The sequence below is a fragment of the Cherax quadricarinatus genome, unplaced genomic scaffold (genome assembly GCF_038502225.1).
Source record: "Cherax quadricarinatus isolate ZL_2023a unplaced genomic scaffold, ASM3850222v1 Contig2039, whole genome shotgun sequence".
Lineage (NCBI taxonomy): Eukaryota > Metazoa > Arthropoda > Malacostraca > Decapoda > Parastacidae > Cherax > Cherax quadricarinatus.
In genome coordinates, this window is record NW_027197065.1 from 32,630 (window position 1) to 48,569 (window position 15,940).

A 15,940-nucleotide genomic window follows, 5' to 3' on the forward strand; every position below is an offset into this window, starting at 1 on the left:
TATATATATATATATATATATATATATATATATACACTAGTAGTTCCAGTTTCTATGTAACATAAGAGAAGGTTGCCGCATTACTTTCCTGGTTACTAATAGAGATCACAACGCTGAAATGAGTTCCTTCATGTCTTGGAGCCTTCGTGATAAGCAATACCATATGTATAATTAAAAAATGTAATAATAATAATAATACTAATAATAATTATTATTTTTTCATTATTTCTGTTCAGGGAGAACCCGCTAAAACCGTAGGGGTCTTTCAGATCCTTTGGAACGAAATATGATTAGATTCGATCCTAGGAAGGAGAGAATAGCTTCTATACCTTGGATCGAGTTCTCTTCACCAGCCTCCAGCCTTCAAGTGGGCAAAGAATAAAAGAAATAGATAAATGCTTTTGTTCCTGTTAGGATCTCTACGTAAAGATACTTTACAAAGAAAATAACATTTTATTTACATTAACTAGTGAAAATTTACTACAACGAACTGCTTAATTCGTTGAAAACTATACGTTGAGAGACGGGGTAAGCAAATAGAAAAGAAAAAATAATATGAATTTAAAGGACAAAAAGACAGAATACACAACTAACAGGAGGCCTGGTCATGGGCCGAACCGCGGGGCATTGATCCACGGAATGATCCATACAGCTTCACTCTCCTATAAGGGACCTGTGATCCTGGAAGTAGACCCGACCTTCACTTCCCCAGATAGAACCTGTCTCCCTTCCCTAATTACTGAATAGCCTCTGCACACTGAGTGGTTACCTGATGAATACAATAATAATCTTGTGGTGGGGAGCTCGTTCCTCCCTGACTCTGGCCCCCACTACCGTTCCCCTCCAATGAACCTACTTGCATGAAGGAAAAGAGGGCAGTTAGAAATACATGTGTGATAGCTGCAGTTGACAGAAAGATGGATCTGTGGTCTTTACAGGGTCTATCTGCCACAGGACACCATTTCCTTACAAAAAGAACTAACGAAGATATGGAAAGATAAGCAAGAGCTTATTTAGCTTAGGAACATTAGAAAAACCAAAGTCTTTCTAAAGTAAAGGTCTGTAATACAATTACAAGAATCTTTAAATTAATTTCGAGGAATATCAGAAGTATTTTAATACTACTATACGACCTGCTAGGCTGCTGCTGTATTTTTAGAACAACCAAATAGACGCACTTCATCAACGAGAACCACACACCATTAGTGACGTACCACAAATAAGCTTTTTTTTTTTCAAAACAGCTCCGGAAGGCCAGGGAATGCTTACCCACTGAAGGGGTCGTCTTATTAACCCAAATCAAGGGACGCTGTATTATTTTCTGACGAATGTACTACCATCATCCACAAAGAATCAGGCTAATGGAGGTAATGGTAGGGAATTGCGGACTACTATGTAAACACGGTAGACATCACGAAAGAATTTAAAAGGCCAAACTATTTAACGCAATAAGCCTATATAATGCGCAAGTCAGTGAAGGACAAGAATTATAGTCATATTAACGCCACCTCTGAAGACCAAGAAATCGATTTTCATGAAACAGCTGAGCGGAGACCTTAGCGAACATTCAACAGACGACCTAAAAACGAACAGTGAAGACCACAATTCATGGGACAAGACTGATAATTTTAAGGAGTTCTAAAATTCTTTCAGTGGTATATTTGAGGAAAAACGATGGCACATTGAACTCTGCAAGATGGAAATGAAATCTTTTTGTGCATCAACACAAGAGACTCTGAACAATAACAAATGTCACTGCTTAACGCTATAACTACAGTCACTTTGCTAGAAACTGCCTTCTGAAAGACAAGAAATTCTGCTGTACCTTCAAGAACTATATAAAAAAAAAATATGCCTTAACTATAAAGGTGATCATCATATATTAACATCTAAATTCCCCGCAACAAAGTCTATAACAGATGCCAAGGTATAGCAATATCCGATGAATTAGTAGTTCATAGCAAATTGTCAATATAGATTTTCTAGGCTCTGAAGGACAGAAGAGCAAAAGGATTGTTTTATGGAAATATTCAAGGGTACACAGAACGAAACTGGACCCACCCAGGAAGGTGTATTCAGTCCATTGTTATTCAGTGTTCTAGTGAGCACAGGACTATATCAGTTAACATATTGATGTGGCTAGTGTAGGGTGTGTTGATGATATATTGTTTCAATCCTCATGTTATGGCAAATTGAAACACTGAAATAACTGGATGCATAGCGCAGGAAAGTGGGATTTGTGATAGTAGTGAAAAACAAAAGCATTCTTACATCTTAAGAGAAATGAGGAGTTTAAAATAGCAGATAAAGTTGTTGACACGAAGTGGTACGAAGTTGTAATAATAGGTTAAGATCACCTAAAATAATGTTATGGTACTGGAGTGGAGCATCAATATCAGTACTACGTATAATGTATATTGCATACCTCAGGACTGTTACAGACAAGTGAATCTGCAGAGCGTTATAATAAAGTTACCCATCATGAAACACTTTTTATGGTAAGAGAATTATAAATATAAGAGCAGAGACGATGGTAGTCAGGATTCGTTTAGTTACCAGTACAAGTGGCAGGTGGATGTAGCAACTCCAAGAGAGGAAAGACAATGTAAAGTGAGCGGAAAGGAGGATAAACAAACTCTCTAGCACTATATCTTAGAATGCAGCAGATTACAAGAATATATAATGCTACAAACATGTTTGAACAGTGTACGCATGTTGTAACTAAGGCTGGTACTATTTTATACAAATATGCAGAATTTGCTGTAATTCGATAATGATAATTTGTAAAGGCAGAGATTGTTATAGATAAGCAGACTCTTAATTTAAAGGTAATGATAGTTGTATATTAAAAAAACTAATGACGTGTTAACTATTTAGGTTGTAATGTATTGCATTTTGAGATTTTACCCTCGGGGTGAAATTTGAAAAAAAATAAAAACTCAGAATTCGAAACAAAGGATTCAAATTAGATTTCGATTTAGAAAGGATGTACGGAAGTCATTATTCGGAAATAGTCGTCGACAAGTGGAACAATGTGAAGCTCAAACCTCAGATAATGTTCTTCTATGTTCTTATGTTTTCATATATTCATGTTCATTGACCTCGCTGGAGTGGAGCTACAATAACAACAAGAGTCGTATGATAAATTACACATGTGCAACACTTGGGTATGTTTAATGAGGAAACGTTTCGCCACACAGTAGCTTCATCAGTCCGTACAAAGAAGAATGGTGAAGAACAGGAGTCTGAGGTAATCAAATACAGCACATATGCTGTATTCTTTTCAAGATTGATAGACTGATCACATTCACTCAGGGCTGAGGGAATGATTACCTCAAACTCCTCCTGTTCTTCACCATTCTCCTTTGTATGGACTGATGAAGCCACAGTGTGGCGAAACGTTTCCTCATTATTGCACATGTGTCTAATTTATCAACCTGAGGTTCTCTGAACACTTCATCTACAACAGCTCGTATGATTTAGGTTTCACGAGGAAGAGTCCTTGAGAGTGTTGGTGTGCAATATGAAGTGAAGCCACACAAGGCAGTTTGCATATTTTATGAGCACTTCAATGAGGGAAAGTGTATATTTGTACTCAGTTGAGGTTGCCGAGGCCGTGTTACAGCTCCTGGTTCTGCCTTTTAACTCTCTCTCAAGTGCCTTATTTACTTCCTAGATCCTAGTACAGAGTACTGCTAAATCAACTTTTGACTCAATTGTTTAAATTTATCTCACTTGTCCTAGTTTTTTTCCTGCTTTATGTCACAATTCTTAAATTTGAAAGCTTCCTTAATTTTGTACCAAAAGAACCTTAGAAAACTTGCCTAACCTTATTATAACAAGAGCAATTTAATTTAGCCTAATCCAACTAAATATATTTTAGACAAGTTTACAATAATTTAATAATGAACAGACGCAATGAAATATATTTTTTTGTTAGGTTCAGAATGATTTTTGCGAAATTATTGCATATACAAATTTTCGCTTGCCCTATATGGCAAGATGAGCGTTGCTATTTAAGCCAAGATCGCAAGTTCTGCCTATTCGGCACGACATATATATATATATATATATATATATATATATATATATATATATATATATATATATATATATATATATATATATATGTATATATATATATATATATATATATATATATATATATATATATATATATATATATGTGTATATATATATATATATATATATATATATATATATATATATATATATATATATATATATATATATATATGTGTATATATATATATATATATATATATATATATATATATATATATGTGTATATATATATATATATATATATATATATATATTTATATATATGTATATATATATATATATCTATATATATCTATATATATATATATATATATATATATATATGTATATATATATATATATGTATATATATATTTATATATTTGCACTAATCATAAAGCTCATGGTAAAAAATAGTTAAAGAAGACCTTGAGTACAGTGGAACCCCGAATATCGGCCATAATTCGTTCCAGAAGGCTGTTCGAGTGCCGTTACCGAACGAATTTGTTCCCATAAGGAATAATGTAAATTAGATTAGTCCGTTTCAGACCCCCAAAAATACACTTACATAATTGTTCGAGTTGGGAGCTGTTCGAAATTCGGGGTACCACTTAATATCATCCCTTGTAACAAGACTTAATGATCTCCATGACACACAACACAACCTTGTCCCTTGTAACAAGACTTAATGATCTCCATGACACACAACACAACCTTGTCCCTTGTAACAAGACTTAATGATCTCCATGACACACAACACAACCTTGTCCCATGCTCATCTTCACAAGTAACACCGTGACGTCATAACTCACGGGAGCATCCACCGTATATAAACAGTTCGCCTCCGTGACAGAGCATCAGTCGACCTCATCTCAATCACCAACAATGTCCTTCAAGGTAAACTGTTAACGTATATTGTAGCATTGTGTGAAGTTAATTTGCTAAGTTTAAAATCCATAGTTTGTGTGTGAATCATTAAGAACATAAGAAAAGAGGCACACTGCAGTAGGCCTGTTGGCCCATACTAGGCAGGTCCAAAAAACTGCAGTTAGCTATACACTAAGAATCCTTTTATCTCTAGAAAAGAGATTTAAGCGCTTTCTCTCGGTGTATATTCCCAGAGATATATACACATCTTGGATGTATAAACCCGTTTGTGACTGCGAAATACCGCTTCTATTTATAATTTGTTCTCCATATTCAGTGGTCTCGGGAACACAACACGTTCAATTGATTATAATTTATGTATTTATTAATTACCAGCAAAAAACACTGATGCAAAATTTGATAATATACAATATGCAAATTAGAAATTGTATACTGAGAACTGAAGTTACTTAAGCAAGTGTAAGTTTTTTGCAGTATATTTTCCGTATAAGAAATATCAAAATACTTTTTCCCTGCACTAACCTAACTTCTAGCAGGTCTGGATTTTTTAACACTTTTGTATTTTTGCTTAGAATGTGAGTTCCACACATTTGCATATCATGTTTGGCTGCAAGTCGAGCACTTTCATCACTAGCTTAGGTTAGGTAAGGTTCGTCAGGAAACAAGACAAGTGCTTCCTGACGCGGGTCTTAGTCAGATGATGACCCGCCGTTGAAGCTTTTGGTCATCTGACCGAGGCCTTCCGCTGGCTTACCGGTTCACCCTTTCAAAATTATAGTCATTTATAACCGTTTAGTTATATTCTCTCGTCATTAAGTTACAGATAAATTTTACGTCGTAATAGCCGAGGTGCAGTGGGATTGAAACGTACACTGGACACAGGAGCATCGCCTCCAAACGCTAACATTCATAGTCACAGAGTAAGTAGGTGACGGAGAGCATGTGGGTTACCGCAGCATGAACCACCACACTCAGTGAATGGTAAGGCTCTAATTAAGAAGATAATGCCAGGAAGGTTGTGCGTGTAATTACTTATTTGCAATCAGCTATGTGTGTGTGTGTGTGTGTGTGTGTGTGTGTGTGTGTGTGTGTGTGTGTGTGTGTGTGTGTGTGTGTGTGTGTGTGTGTGTGTGTCTTCACTTCACTAGTTACAGCATCATGGGCCCCAGCATACCTACTTCAAGTTCTCTATGTGGTTAATCTCCACTGCTTCACTGTACGGGTCATTCTGCCTTCTGACCGCCCCGAAGTTGAAGAAATACGTCTTTACATCTCTGTGACTCACCCAGACTGTGACTAAGAAGAGCCTTCTAAAATGCAGGTGTTTATATACTGATAAATAAACACCTTTGTAAAGTGTTTATTTACCAGTACATCATGTGTAAGGTGCAGTATGTGTAAGGTACAGCAAGTATAATGAAACCAACATCCAGATATTTGACTGATACACATGTGTGGCAGGCATAAGAAGACTAACACCCAGGTACCTATTCACTGGTAGATGAAAAAGAGCAGGAAATGTAAGGAGTCTAACACCCAGATACCTATTTACAGATAAGTGAACAAGTTCAGCAGGTGTAAGGAGACATGGCAATCTATCTGGGCCAAACGAGTACTCGTGTCCGGCACTTGTCAGTGTCGAAGCCGCTCAACACTGCCTACCAGGCCCAGCCTCACTTTCCCAAGCAGTCCATGGAGAGCTAATTACCTCATTTGTGTTGACAAATAAAGCCACAATACCATAACTAACACAATTCATAAATGACCCACGTTTCAGAAAGAAAACCTTAGACGAAGTTTCGGTCAGTAGTGACTTCATAATAGCCCAGTACAGAACGACATTTCATCTTAAGTTCCTTCCGGAAATTGTGGATTAATAATGAATTAGTTTTGTTGTTTTAAAATAAATCTTTGCCTACGTAACACGTCCTATGATTAATAAAACTTGGATAAAAATTTACGTGTGGGATTGTTGTCTAAGGGATAATCCCTGACTGTATTTTTTTATGGATGTCCGTAATTCACCCTTAAAATATTAATATTTTTAAAATTTCTAACAGGTTCTACTTGCCTTAGTGCTTTTGGTGGGAGCGCTGGGGCGTCCCGACTCAGGCCCTACCTATAGTCCATCAACACCAGGCCCTACCTATGGCCCTCCTACCCCAGGCCCAACATATGGCACAGTTACTCCAGGCCCATCCTATGGCCTTCCTTCCCCAGGCTCAACATATGGCCCTCCTACCCCAGGTCCAACATATGGCCCTCCAACACCAGGCTCTACCTATCGCCCGCCCACGAAAGGCTCTACCTACCGCCCGCCCACTCAACGCTCTACGTATCGTCCGCCCACCCAAGGCTCTACATACCGCCCTCCAACTACCACCCCAGTGTATGGTTCACCATCATCAGAGGTAAATGAAGTTTTTATTAGCTGGTGGTATATTATGGAGATCATCTTCCGGTCTATGACCAGTCATGCTGGTTGACGGTCACTGACCACCTCTACTGATTAACGTGGAGGTAAATAATGGCTTAAATTGACACTGGTAGCAGAGAAGTCTCTTATAACACAGTCTCACTCAAAATTGGGCTTTATCAAGGTGACGGCTCTGCTCAGTTGGTCTAAACATTGATTAGTTTGTAGTTTCATGTGTTTGGCACCATTATTATATCAGAGTTGTTATTTGCCGCTTAGAGGTCATTTTATCTAAGTCTTAGATGCTTATTTATATGTGACTTCAGTTTAAAGTCTTAATACCAATTTTCTGATTTCAAAGTATTTGCTGCGATCTTCATTGTTAGAAAACTATCCTTAAACAAGTGACCCATATCAACACAACATTAGAGTGACACATAAATCTGACTGTAACTTCTCTGGTGAAACACACAATATATGTTAATATTATTATTGCTGCAGGCTCCAGCTCGGTATAACTTCACCTGGCAAGTGAAGGACGACGCCTCTGGCAACGACTACGGTCAACAGGAGACTCGTGATGGTGCCGACACCCAGGGCTCCTACTATGTGCAGCTCCCCGACGGTCGTCTGGAGAGGGTGACCTACACTGTCAACGGTGGCTCTGGCTACGTGCCCCAGGTGACCTACGAGGGTAATTCCACACCTCAGCCTTACTACACATCTACATCCTCTGCTTACAACTAATTCAACTGTGACCCTAGGTGTTCTGACAAGGTCACACTACACCACAGTCCTGACCAGTGTCTTCGGGAACGTGTCCCACCTGTACAGGCCACACCCTTACATAATTCCTGCCAATAGCTATCTCATGAGTAATAGAAATATCATAAGAAATAAAAAGTCTAAATAAAAACGTGGTTTGCATTATCCTGTTAATCATTTAGACGTAGAAAGTGCTTGTAACGAAGCCATGAAACTTTAAAAAAATGGATGGGTTATGGACACTAAATTGTGAATTGTACACAAAACCAATGACCAAGCTAAATTAAAATAGAAATTTGCCGTTTTGGACTACAGAAATCACTAAAAATGTTAATGAAATGGGAGCAATTAAAAAGAAGAGCAATCATAATTAAAGCGAAGAAGAAAGGAGAGGAGGAGGATCGATAAATTAAATCAAATATCTGAACCGAGGAACAGAGTGAATGAGGAATGACATATGATGCTAAGAAATCTTGAAGAACCCCTGGAATCCACAGTAAAACCAAGAAAGAGAAAATAGGAGAAGAGACATATGAGACTGAAAAAAAAGATAAGCATAGATACCGAGGGAGGAACTGAGAATGGCGAGGAAACAGCAAGAGTGATCAATATGATACAAAATTATATACTGGGTAATCCAGGTTAGCGTAACACAAAATGTATTAACCTTTATCTGTTATGTTACTCTCATGAAAGACGAAGTTTTTTTAATGTCAAAATTCTCACAATAATTGTAAACTATTGTAAAAGGTTTCCTTTCAGTACTTTCACACCTTGGCAGTTTTTTTTTATGAAGCAGCATCAGTGTATTGTAAGGATTGTTTAGCAATGATCTAGATCAGTTAATACAGGAGTTAAAGTATCGTAACTTTTCTCAATGTGTTAGCTTTCTTACTAAATTTCTTGAGAATAATATATCAGTAAATTTATCTACATGCAAATTCAACTTGATAGTATCCTGACCCTAAGATGCATCAGCCATTAAATACTGAAGTTATTCACAAGAACTAAACTGGAAATTATGTGGTTTAACGAGAATAATTTTTTCACTATTTAATACATAAAATTGTCATGTCTATTCCCACACATATGAATTTTAATCTCCACCGTTGCATTTTTTTTGCGCCTTTTCTGAGCTTCTGAGGCTACACCACTGAGGCTTCTGGATGTTATCTGAGTCATTCCAGGATGCTGGTAATGGGTTCAATAACTTTAGTCATAGGACACGTGAAGAAGCCAATTGTTCCGAGAATTTGATCCTTGTTACTGTACATAAGTGCGGAAAATTTGAAGCCGATTGGACGAGGCGTTCTCGAGTTATGACTGAAATAAAATCTTAAAGTTTGAAGAATAAAGAATCTCTTAACAGTCGCCCTTCGGGTATATGTTAGGATATCCTTCAGATATCCTAACATATCCCTTAACGTATGTATGCATTCAGTTTTGTACTTTATTAGTACTGAGGAATATATATTATATTCTGCTTTTGTTCTGTATAAATATCTTAATATGGATATCAGAATGTTATATATCCCTGTCCACTGAATATACTATAAACTGCAGTTTTGTGTTTAGTTTCTATCATTCTCCAAACATCTGCTTTATTTTTATCGAAAGAGAACGGCGAAGCACAGTACCATGACTGGAACAATACACAGATAACCAGCACACAGGAGAGAGAAAAGCATATTTATCAATACAGAACATAAGTGATAGCTGTGCCGCCCACTGGTCATCCTGTAATGAGCTGTGGAGCATAATAAACATGTGACACGAAGGGTCCTTTTCAGACACCAGAGGACATAATTACATCTTGGCAAATTTTAGTTATTTTACGTATTACAATTACTTTACATATCTAACCTACAAAATACAACACGGGAATACTATCTCAAAAAACTTTTAGTACCTTATTCCCACTTAAAAAAATCGTAAGTGGATTATAACCTCTTCACACATCAGTTCATTAACCTAGCGGTGCAAGAAAGTAGATACCGTCTGAAGATATCAGATATATTACCGCGTATATTGTATTTCTTATAGAGTCTGCTTGGACGTATATCTGAAAGGCTGATGTTTGAGCATTCTAAGATATTGTGCATGGCCCTGTTTCTGTCCACACTTTAAATTTGGTTCATCGACATTTCTGTAAAAAATGAACTGCCAGAAGTAACAATTTAATGACTGTAAATTTCCATATACACATGCTTCACATGACATTTCATTATAATGGGCAACTGATCTGCAACTGATCTGCTGGTTGTGCATTCTTCAAACTCGTTTCCTAGTTTTCTCTAACAATGTTTTATGAACTTCAATTTAAGAAACCCAAATAATACTCGACATTCTCTTTGATACCAGTTTAGCTAAGTCATCGACTTCATCATCCTCCCAGAGGCCATGTGAGAGGGAATCCATAAAAACTCAACAATAATCCCCTTTTAATAATCCGTGCCTGGTTTATATACAATCATGTTGCTTGTACAAAAGCCAGGTAATTTAGAGCCAGGTAGTTTCTATAAGCTTGAGGGCTACAAGGATGGCTTGTATTTCAGTGTGTAAGGTGAACCATATATGGGATTGTACCCTACAAAAGTTCTGAGTAAGCTTTGAATCTTTCCTAATATTGTTGATTTATTTTATGTACAGATACTAGCATACCTGATTCCTAGATATTTACATAATGACATTTACTCTATAGTCCTGCCACTGACCATTGATTTTGTTAGTCCAATTATAGTTAGCAATGTGTCTGACGAACACTTTGGTTTTTCTCTATCAAGAAATTATAAGGCCAAAATTAAAACAGACTCTTGTAAATGATTTAGAATGCTTGATATTCTTTGGTTTTTCTAGTAATATTAGTAGGGCATTGATTAATATATATTATAGAGTGATGGACCTAAGACACCGCCTTGAGGGGTGCAAAGCAACATTTCTTTAAAGTCACTGTTATAGTCCTGAAACAATGCAACATTTTTCTCTGAGATAACCCAAAGAACTATACATGTATTGATATGGTGTATATTTTATAGTTTCCCCTCAAGGGATGTTCCTTAACTCCGACAAGGACTCTTGATTCAAGGAATATGACCCGACATCCCCTTCCTTAGATCGAACCTGATTGCCTCCCATTCCCCCAGACGCTGAGTGACTCCCAGCGGTTTTAGAGCTTCCCAAAGAATGTAATAAGAATAAGAATAATAATCAGAGTAAACTTAGACAGAACCTGATGATGGTGAGCGATCGCCAGCACGTAGTTTTTTTTTTTTAAGAAATTATCCACGGAAGTAAAATTAAAATCCATTATATTGCCTCATATAGTATAACTACAAGTGTGTGTGTGTGTGTGTATATATATATATATATATATATATATATATATATATATATATATATATATATATATATATATACGAGCAATAAAATCACAGTAAATAGGTGATATGAAAATATGAAAAACAACCACTGTGAAAAAATAGGGAAGTTCCAAGAGTTTTCGTGATTTCTCACATTATCATAGACCTGTAAAAGTGTGTGTGTGTGTGTGTGCACATGTGAATGAATAAGTCGTAATGACATCTATATAATACGTAATAGCTGTATTTTAAGGCAATTTTACGTAATACGAACAACATTCTCAACCTTGGCCCAGGGACTTCTTCCTCAGGGAGATCGTGACGTCATCGCACAGGTGAGTGGCGGAGTGTATCCTCCAGTATAAAAACAGATCACTTCATCCACTGAGCATCAGTCCAACTCGTCTTCCATTTTAAGAATGGCTTTCAAGGTACAGTGCGCCTCTCTAGTGGGATTTATTTAACCTACACATATCACTCGATCACTTAAGTCAGTGACTTGCTATGTATCTGTGAAGAACTTGCTTGGCTTCAAGAAGTGAGCAAAAGTAATCTAACCAACTAAAACACTTGCTTGAACGTTCCTTACCGACTGTTTGTATTAATTACTGAGCACGATAAAACACAGTAAGCGTTCATATTTTGTTTTACAGTAACTAACTATTTACAGGTTGTGCTCTTCGCCATTCTTGTGGTGAGAGCATTGGGCCGCCCTGATGCTCCCCTAAATTACCAACCCCCGTCTTCCGGCTCTACATACGGCCCCCCAGCACCAGGACCTGCATACGGTCCCCCAACACCAGGACCAACATACGGCCCCCCAACACCAGGACCAACATACGGCCCCCCAACACCAGGACCTACATATGGTCCCCCAACACCAGGACCAACATACGGCCCCCCAACACCAGGACCAACATACGGTCCACCAACACCGGGACCAAAATACGGCCCCCCAACACAAGGACCGACCTACCGTCCGCCAACACCAGGACCAAAATATGGCCCCCCAACACCTAGACCATCATACGGCCCCCCAACACCAGGACCAACATACGGTCCACCAACACCGGGACCAAAATACGGCCCCCCAACACAAGGACCAACATACCGTCCACCAACACCAGGACCAAAATATGGCCCCCCAACACCTGGACCATCATACGGCCCCCCAACACCTGGACCAACATACGGCCCCCCAACACCAGGACAAACATACGGTCCACCAACGCCGGCACCAATATACGGTGTCCCCACCTCTGAGGTGATGTAACCATATATCTTATTATTTATCCTAAAAAAAGCCAGTGACCAATATCAACTTAAGATTACACTTAACCCAGGCTGTATCTCTTCTGTGAGATACTCAGTGTTATTATTGTTATTGCAGGCTCCTGCTCGGTACAACTTCACCTGGCAAGTGAAAGATGACGCCTCCGGTAACGACTACGGTCACCAGGAGACCCGTGATGGTGCCGACACCCAGGGCTCCTACTATGTGCTGCTTCCTGACGGTCGTCTGGAGAGGGTGACCTACACTGTCAACGGTGACTCCGGCTACGTGGCCCAGGTGACCTATGAAGGTCAAGCCACATCCCAGCCTCAGTCCTACTACACACCAGCTCCTGCCTACAACGGCCAAACCACTCCTCAGTCCTCCTACTCACCAGCTCCTGTGTACGGCTGATTTGATAGTGACCTCAGAAGGCCACATCACATGCTTGTGCCTGCAGCTCAGTCAGCTAGCAGCATGTAAGCTCTCATTTGTATGAAATTATTGTAAAAAACCCAAATGGATATTTTGCAATAAACTTTCTCAGAATTTCATGTTAATTTATTTGTACACAAGTATTTTTCAATTTTGTCCTACATAATACATTGGAGAAACAGGCTGATTAAGGTGTAATAAATTAATTAACCAAAGGTAGACACCAGGGAACCATCTCTAATAAAGTCGACTTACAGTCATCGGCTTAAATAAAAGCAAATAGAAAGAGATAAGAGAAGTGTATTTTAAACATGGGAAAAAATGCAAAGAGAAATACAAATGAGGGATACACACACACACACACATAATATAATATAATATAATATATATATATATATATATATATATATATATATATATATATATATATATATATATATATATATATATTTCTTCTTCTCTTTTTTAGTAAATGTCTACAGTTGAAGGGGTTACTAGCCCATTGCTCCCGGCATTTTAGTCGCCTCATACGACACGCATGGCTTACGGAGGAAAGATTCTTTTCCACTTCCCCATGGACAATAGAAGAAATAAAGAAGAACAAGAGCTATTTAGAAAAAGGGGAAAAACCTAGATGTATGTATATATATATGCATGTGCGTGTCTGTGAAGTGTGACCAAAGTGTAAGTAGGAGTAGCAAGATATCCCTGTTATCTAGCGTGTTTATGAGACAGAAAAAGAAACCAGCAATCCTACCATCATGCAAAACAGTTACAGGTTTCTGTTTCACAGTCATCTGGCAGGACGGTAGTACTTCCCTGGGTGGTTGCTGTCTACCAACCTACTACCTGAAGGAGGGGTGTTAATGTTGCAGTTTAAAAACTGTAGTGTAAAGCACCCTTCTGGCAAGACAGTGATGGAGTGAATGATGGTGAAAGTTTTTCTTTTTCGGGCCACCCTGCCTTGGTGGGAATCGGCCAGTGTGATAATATATATATATATATATATATATATATATATATATATATATATATATATATATATATATATATATATATATATATATATATATATACGATAAGATCACAGTAAACAAGTGATTTCGGAATATGCAAAACAACCACTCTGAAAAAATAGAGAAATTCCAAGCGCTTTCGTGACTACTCACATTATCAAAGAACTATAGTTCCTTGATAATGTGAGTAGTCACGAAAGCGCTTGGAATTTCTCTATTTCTTCAGAGTGGTTGTTTTGCATATATATATATATATATATATATATATATATATATATATATATATATATATATATATATATATATATATGTATATATATATATATGTAATGAAATTAAATGTGAGTACAGATTTATTATTTTAGGAATAAAACATACACTTAATGTTAGAAATAAAACATACACATAACGTAATTAAGTACATAATGTTTGTACGTATAAAAACACTGGTCCAAAGATAACTGTGATAAACGTCACGTATAAAAACACTGGACAAACGATAACTGTGATAAACCTCACGTATAAAAACACTGGACAAACGATAACTGTGATAAACGTCACGTATAAAAACACTGGTCCAAAGATAACTGTGATGAACGTCACGTATAAAAACACTGGACAAACGATAACTGTGATGAACGTCACGTATAAAAACACTGGACAAACGATAACTGTGATGAACGTCACGTATAAAAACACTGGACAAACGATAACTGTGATGAACGTCACGTATAAAAACACTGGACAAACGATAACTGTGATGAACGTCACGTATAAAAACACTGGACAAACGATAACTGTGATGAACGTCACGTATAAAAACACTGGACAAACGATAACTGTGATGAACGTCACGTATAAAAACACTGGACAAACGATAACTGTGATGAACGTCACGTATAAAAACACTGGACAAACGATAACTGTGATGAACGTCACGTATAAAAACACTGGACAAACGATAACTGTGATGAACGTCACGTATAAAAACACTGGACAAACGATAACTGTGATGAACGTCACGTATAAAAACACTGGACAAACGATAACTGTGATAAACCTCACGTATAAAAACACTGGACAAACGATAACTGTGATGAACGTCACGTATAAAAACACTGGTCCAAAGATAACTGTGATAAACCTCACGTATAAAAACACTGGTCCAACGATAACTGTGATAAACGTCACGTATAAAAACACTGGACAAACGATAACTGTGATAAACGTCACGTATAAAAACACTGGTCCAACGATAACTGTGACAAAGGTCTTGAAAGTGACATGACTAATTACTCAGGCTTGTTACTTCTTCATCCACTGGTAATACTGCATCTGCACAATAAGAATATTCGCATTCTTGCGGTAAGCTAGTTGTGTACTTACTTATTTGTGGTTGCAGGGGCCGAGTCTTAGCTTCTGACTTCGCCTCTTCGCTGGTCGCTTCTAGGCCCACTCTCTCCCTGCTCCATGAGCTTTATCGTACCTCCTCTTAAAGCTATATATGTATCTTGCCTCCACTACATCACTCTCCAGATTGTTCCACTTCCTGACAATTCTAAGAATAAGGAAGTACTTCCTAACATCCCTGTGACATATCTAAATTTTCAACTTTCAATTGTGGTCCCTTGTTGCTGTGTCCCATCTCTCAAACATTCTCTCTCTATCCACCTTGTCAGTTCCTCTCAGAATTGTATATGTCGTTATCATATTTTTCCTATTC

General features: G+C 37.6%; 1 protein-coding gene across 1 annotated transcript; it reads left to right on the top strand.

Moving 5' to 3' along the window:
* The first annotated feature begins 11,885 nt into the window (after positions 1–11,885).
* Positions 11,886–13,310, top strand: LOC138851769 (proline-rich protein HaeIII subfamily 1-like). Its single transcript, XM_070081234.1, has 3 exons — positions 11,886–11,924; positions 12,164–12,757; positions 12,884–13,310. Exons 1-3 carry the CDS (start codon positions 11,913–11,915, stop codon positions 13,178–13,180), a joined length of 903 nt encoding a protein of 300 aa, XP_069937335.1. The 5' UTR covers positions 11,886–11,912; the 3' UTR covers positions 13,181–13,310.
* The last annotated feature ends 2,630 nt before the right edge of the window (positions 13,311–15,940 follow it).

Bases quoted from the DNA above. Each gene is read 5' to 3' on its own strand.
- LOC138851769 (XM_070081234.1), top strand. The intron at 12,758-12,883 runs GTGATGTAACCA...TTGTTATTGCAG, and splicing joins ACGGTGTCCCCACCTCTGAG to GCTCCTGCTCGGTACAACTT.